Source organism: Brugia malayi, assembly GCF_000002995.4.
Source record: "Brugia malayi strain FR3 genome assembly, contig: Bm_v4_ChrX_scaffold_001, whole genome shotgun sequence".
Classification (NCBI taxonomy): Eukaryota; Metazoa; Nematoda; class Chromadorea; order Rhabditida; family Onchocercidae; genus Brugia; species Brugia malayi.
Genome location: NW_025062479.1, coordinates 9,440,982 through 9,448,144, shown reverse-complemented (window position 1 = coordinate 9,448,144; position 7,163 = coordinate 9,440,982). Strand labels below are relative to the sequence as shown.

Sequence of the window (7,163 nt, the reverse complement as noted above, 5' to 3'; positions counted from 1 at the left end):
AAAACAATAACATAATTACTGATATAAAATGATATATTTAATGTTTAAACAAATTTCAATTAAAAAAGTAGAAAAATAAAAAATAAAATAAATCTGTAATATAACGTTTTAAAGCGTAAAGTGCCACTTAACACTTTAAAATCTATTTTTTATTCTTTATTCCTCTGTTCAATATATTATTTAACTGCAAAAAAGAAAAGGAATAAAAAAAAACATCACTTAGTGAAATATTTCTTTTTTTTCATTTTGGATTGTTAAATTGTTGTTACTATAAGAGAAAAAGCACAGAGAAAATGAAAAGTAAATAAGAAGTATCCATCACATTATCACATTTTTCAGATAATTCAACTAAAATTTAATAGTTTTCCTCTTTTTTTCTATCTTTTCTATGCCTAAAGTTTATTTCGTAGATAATGATGGCAATAATATATTCTTTATGATTTTACTAGTACTACATTATCCTAGCACTGATTGTTTTTAGCTTCTTATCCTTTAAAATATTCATTATTTCTATCTATTCTCTAATTTTAATCCTTCAGAAAAAGAAAAAAAAACTACTTAAAACGATTAAGTTGAAAAAACTGTTTATTCATGTTAAATTACTATGCATGTAAACCAGAAATCCTACGAAAGAAATTCGATTTAATATTTAAATTGGACCAAGTGAAGTGTTGATAAAAGGATAATCATTTTTTTTTCCTTTTTTTTGGGTTAGGACTTTACTTACTTACTTAACAGAATTGAGCAAAAAATTTTTAGGAACTAACAACACTTATTTTTTTGTTTGACCGCCGCTTATCATTAAATCTCTAGGCCACACATCCATTATGTTATTTGCACTATTCACAGTTTTCAAAGATCTAATACTAATCGCCAAAAAAAAGAAAATAAAAACTTCTTTTGTTTATTACAACTGAAAGACTGTGGCTAATTTATCTGGATAATTCACTTTCATTTTTCATTCCAGAGAAATCTGCCTGCTTTATTATTTACTAAAGAAGAGATACTTTTCTTTTTTTAATAAAAAAAAGTTTAAGATTAAAGAAGAATCAATTCTGATTAACAAAAATTTCTTTGGATTCGCTTTTTAAGTTAAATTAAAGTATGCTTTTGAAGATTGTATCTCACTTTTTCTCTTTCTCATTTTTCTCTTAATTGTTATTGCGTATTACAAAGTATATTATTTGATTTATCAAGGAAATATATTTACATTGTTTATTTCTCTTTTTTTTAAGATACAAAAATTTATCGGTCACAATGAATATGGTTAGGATACGGCAGATTATTGCGCTTCGAAAAGCGCTTAAAGCTGGTCCATTGCTACCGCCTATTTCGAAGAGGTTGTATTTTGAGTTTTTATTGAAATATATTTCAACTATCTGAAGGAATAAATTTTCTGATTTTAACCTCTTCTTTTGATTTATCTGATTTAACTCTTTCTGAGACATAATTCCTTTTTTTTTTCTGCAAGAAAAAAAAAATTGCATTTTATTTGAATGATTATTACCACGCTTTTATTCATTCCTGAAAGATCAAAAAGGTACAAATATTTTTTTACCATTTAAATGATAAAATTTTGAATCCTACAAACACGATACATTATATATTTTGTCATCTGTCATTCCTCTAATTATTCCCCCAATTCATTGTTTATTTTTCCTCTAATTCTATTTGTTCGATCTTCTTCATGAGCTGCTTAAAAATTCATGATTTCTAGCTTATTCCTTATTATTATTATTATTGTCGTTATTATTATTATTATTATTTTATATTGTCTCTACGCATTTAAGCGATAAAATTTTATTGATATGATAAGGAAATCTCTTGAGTAACTCCAACACTTTTCAATTTGAAATATGAAAGTTACCGAAGATTCTCGATTATCCATGATGACAAAGCAATTCATTCTACCTGATTATCACTTTAAGTAGAAAACAAATTTTAGTGCAAATTTTGTTTGCTTGCAACAATCATTTGTGATTATTAGGATTCTGGAGTTAAATTTTTGTCAGTTTCGGAAGCGAGCATTTCTTAGGCTATCACGAAAATATAGTTTTAACCGTTATTAAAATTCATATATTTGAATTAAAGTTTCTGGAATCCTTCGATGTGCAGCATTACAGCCGTGAAAATCCTTCTTCTTGTGATGGATTAAGTAGCAACAAAGCGTCTGCAAAAGATATTCTCGAAATCAACTTACGTATTAGGTTTGTCTATCTAAAAAAATTAACCAAAAAAAGCATTTAATTAATAGAATATTTCATGATAAAGCACTGCATTATTTAATATCGTTTCAATAAAGCATGTTAAAGAAGTAAGGTAAATGAAGTCAACGCTCCAATATAATGCTTGCATATTACAACAATTTGATGCTTTATACTTTATAAAACCTCAATTCTATTCATATATAAATAATTGTTTCACTTCAGTGAATTGAAGACTGATTTATTTGCGTTTGATGATATAATTTGTTTAATATCTGTGAATGAAAATAGTTTCGAGAGTTCTTGGAAAATTGTGAGTTCATTCATTATTGGAATAGACACAATAAGACGAATGCATAAATAAATGAAAAATTATCCATTTATAAAAAAATGTATAGAAACGGAAGATTATATCATTTTTGATCTAATTCATAAAAAATTTGTTTACTTCAGCTAATCTATTTGCTTGCAAATAGAAATTTTTTCACAATAAAGGTTTAAAAAAAGAAAAAAGAATAAGGTAAGAAAAGACTTTAAAGAAAGAAATTTTTAGGTAACAACGACAGAAATTATCCCAAAAACAGATGCAATTTCAATTTTAAATGTATTCTCAGTTGAATACACATTCAAACGGGATCAGCATTTGAAAATTGAAATGTTAGCATTTTTTTAAATCATATGATATTTTTTCAGTGTTTGAAATTATCAGCCATAAAAGTTTTCTTGGATATATTTTTTATAAAAACATCTTTCTTCTAATACTTTTACTACAAAATTTTAAAACTTATTATAATATTAGACTTTCCAATTTTTCTAAAGCATATAGTTTTATAGTAATAAAAATTAAGAAAATATCTGCATTTAAGCTGTGACTGCAGTGAAGAAGAGGTAAGAATTGTTGGAATGATGACTTTTTTTGTCACAGAAATTGTCACCACTACACCAAATCTTTCAAAACCTTTGATGTAAGTTTCTTTTTTCTTCATAAAACTTTTAATAATTCTATTCAGAAAATTTTTTAATATTCCAACTTTCAAATTGTAGCACACCAAATTTTTAAAATCAAATGATTAAAAAAAAAGACTCTTTCAAAACTAAGAAATTTTCTTATATAATTATGAATTTTAACAAAAAATATGTAATAAAAATAATTTTCAGCGAAATAAAAAGCGGTAAATCCATCGCTATGATGACAATATCATATACTGCTCAGCCGAAAGAGCAAACAATACTTTTGCAATTTTGTGGTAAAAATTTTCCAAGGAAAGGATTTGAAAATACTCAGGTTTGATAATTTTTTAGCAATAAATTTTGCATAGTTCATCTGTGGTCTTTTAAATTTCATTTAATTTAAATAATTTAAATGTTAACAGTTTTTTAAACGATTGTTTAAAGTTTCTGTAAAAACAGTTGTAAAAATCACTTGAACATCTCTGATCAGAACCAAAAGAAAAAGAAAAAAAAATGGAAATTACTGGGGGAGATTAATCATGAAATACGAAAACTAAATATTTCTATATTTATTTCATTTCATATTTTTAGATTTATTTTCAAATGTTTCGAATGGAAGAAAATGAAACACGTAATTTATTATACACAAGTGACTCACAATTATATTCATCAAAGATCCTCTGGAAGCCATTTAAATTACCGAAAAATACAGTTACAGATTCCAAAAAAAGGTTCCATATCAATTTCATATTTTTTGCTTCTGTTTACTTTGTTGAATTTAACTGAAATGGTTAGCAGTTAATTTATTTTAAATTCTGTCACTTATACTATGGAATCAGTTAATCTGGATGTTTAATTAGAAAAAAAAAAAGTAAGCTGGAACTTTAAATGTAAACGAATGAATTATAAAGGAATTTCGAAGTGGTCTGCTACTCACGGGATGATCACACAAAATGTTCAATCATAGGACAATTCATAACAACTTCCGATGTGCTTTTCAAAAATGCCGAAGAACGGAAGATTTTATACGTAGGCATTTGATATTTCAGTTTTAATAAACATTAATGGAACATTTTTCAGCTATTGTTTTTAAAGTATAATTGTACTAAATGTTCATTTTTTATCACATATTTGAATGTTAACTGAACAATTATTAAGTTTGAAATACTTATACTTCAACTAGTAAAAACTATCCCAAAATCTTTGCGGTTTATTTAAACCTGCTGAAATATCACTCTTCAACAGCATTCATATATGTTACAGTGCGGTAAACGCAAAGTTTATTTTCATACTTTAAGTAATATTCAATTGCAAATTTAGTTACGCGTTGGAATGGAAAATAATAAAAAAGCAAATGGTATAATTGAAGTGGTTAAATGCAACGAAATCACTATCTATTCCTTTCTCGATTACATCATAAATGGGTATCTTTTTAAGATTGAATATATCAAATAAAATTTATACCTAAATAATTATTTAGTTTATTTAAAAAAAAGAAAAAATATTATTTTAGGTACTGTTTATCTCTTGCTATAGCGGTGGATTTCTCGATATCAGATTCAAACGATACAAATGCTACTTTTGCAAATGATGTAGAATGTGTCATTCGCTCAATTTGTGAACCATTTCGACGCCATAATTTGCAAGCTTTTCAACATTTAATAAAATTTAGACTTACAAATCTTTCCTTTTTTTCGAAGGGTCTTTTCATGCTTTGTACTAAATAACAAGATTTTATCATCAATGATTACAAATTTAAATATTGCATGTGTTATTTTTAGCTCACAAAACTATGCAGCTTTTGGTTTCGGAGCACGAATTCCACCATATTTTCGGAAGTCACAACAATTTTGCCTTGTAAAACTTTGTTTAACATTTATTGTATCGTTAAACAGCTAAAACCAACATTTTCAAAATGGAATTAAATTTTAATCTATCTAAAAAATGAAATAGTTTATGCCACAAGAAGTCGTACCACTTCTCTTCAATTAACAACAATGCATGTGGATGTTTTGATGAGTTGAAATGAATTCTTTCAAAATTAGCTGTTTCAAATGAACATTGGACTAACTGAAAAAGGTATATACAGTTAATTATTAAGAATTTGGAAATGGATCCTAATTGTCAGGGAATTGATGGTTTAATTGATGCATTCTGGAAAGCGAATGCTCAAGTGCAACCTAGTACAACTGCCCATTTTGCTCATATCATTTATCACCTCTCAAAGTAAGTTTAATTGCAACAGGTATCCTAATATTATTTATCTAAGGAAGAGATAAGTTCAAAGATGTATTCCCGTCTCTTATCAACCCACTGGGTATCTATATCATTGTGAAATGTAATAATCATTTATAGGTTGGCTAGCAATGTACGTAGGCGTGAAAACCAGTTACAGTGTCCATATTTTGTGCTAGCAATAATCAGCAAGGGAAAGATAAATGATATACGAGAAACAGTACAGGTACAACATTCTTTTGAATTTAAAAAGATATAATTTAACTTAATTTAACCGTATCACTTAATTAGCGAAAGTTACGTCTAATTTCTTTCTAGTTTACTATTTTTAAACAAATTCACTGAACAGCAAATTTAGGCGACAATATTTGCATCAAAAGCTCCGCTTTCAATTATATTTATTGCAACTGAGGGTGACTGCTCAGAAATGGAGCGCCTTGGCCTTTCAGCTGGTCGGATTTCCTACCAAAATCGCCGAGCTCAACGTGATATGTTACAGGTTTGTTTTAAAAGTGTATATTTTTTGCGATGTTATAAAATAAATATTGAATTGAGAGAGAGAGAGAAAAAAAAAAACAGATCTTAAATGTTAAAATTTAAATGCTTCTGAAAAAAAGAAAAAAATTTTTTTTTTTGAAAACTACATTTTCAGTTTGTAGCATTAACAAAATTTCGCAACAAATTACCGGAAGATAATAATTTTTGGGAATTGCTTACTGAACGAGCATTACGACGAGTTCCATGGCAAATGATCAATTGGATGATGAAAAATGGCCATATTCCTCAAGATATGAAACATTACGATTGTTTGCTGAATCAGGTAGAAGTAATTTATGTTTTATTGACATTACCGATACAAAGTTACTGACTTTATGTCTTTTTTTTTTCCTTTTTAGCTGGAAATTTTTAACACCATTTATCACATGTCACATCAGATTTAATTTGAAAATACCTTCTTAAAAATGGATTTTAAAATCCATATCTCCTACTAAAGTTTTGCTGCAAAAGTTAATCAGATTTCTGTTTCCGTTAGAAAAAAAAAGAATCCTAATTAATGTTACTATGCTAGCTGACGACATAAAAAATTTGACATTTGAAACTTTTCTAATCAAAGACAATTAAAGTTCATCTTGATGGAAATAGTCATAATTCTTGAATTAAATGATATGTAAATAATGACTGTCACCTTATTTATCTAGAGCACTGGAACTTCTGAACTTGAATTAGACCATCGGCAAGAAAGGATAAATGCATTCAGTGATCCCTCAACTGAGGATTTTGATGAAAGGGAACACGCAAGTACATCTAAAGAATATTACAGCCATGCAGGTAAATAAAGATTATACTGTTTTCTAATTTTTCACAATGTTAATTTCACATTGAACACTAAAACAGGAATGTAATTTAGAAAATTTTTAGAGACTGAGGATTTCTCAACGACTTCACCAACGCCCTCACTCACCTCTTAAAATGGCTTGAATAAGGGCTTCAGCGTCTTTACGGTGAGAACCATTCGTTCAATAATTTTCTTTAATCAAAAAAAAGTGTTTTTCTTCTTTTTAGACAATTTTTATTGATTGTAAAAATAAAAGTCAAGTCGTATGGGTTGGTGATAATTTGGATTAATAAAAATTGAAAAATGGATTAATAAAATAATTCAAATTATAACATTTCCGTACGATTTTTATTGGCATTTCATTGTGTGGTTCTACAATTCTCATTATTCAGCTTATCGAATAGCACTAATCAAACAACGTATGAAGTACGATCGTA

At 27.3% G+C, this 7,163-nt stretch overlaps 1 protein-coding gene across 1 annotated transcript; it reads left to right on the top strand.

Moving 5' to 3' along the window:
• Positions 1-1,257: 1,257 nt before the first annotated feature.
• On the top strand, positions 1,258-6,859 carry Bma-cpna-4 (Uncharacterized protein; the record flags this gene model as incomplete). Its single annotated transcript, XM_001898693.2, has 17 exons — positions 1,258-1,340; positions 2,124-2,207; positions 2,430-2,517; positions 2,758-2,861; positions 3,071-3,169; positions 3,363-3,489; positions 3,747-3,886; positions 4,067-4,184; positions 4,476-4,579; positions 4,669-4,797; positions 4,937-5,012; positions 5,257-5,381; positions 5,511-5,616; positions 5,749-5,889; positions 6,043-6,210; positions 6,590-6,719; positions 6,810-6,859. 17 exons carry the CDS (start codon positions 1,258-1,260, stop codon positions 6,857-6,859), a joined length of 1,872 nt encoding a protein of 623 aa, XP_001898728.2.
• Positions 6,860-7,163: the final 304 nt, after the last annotated feature.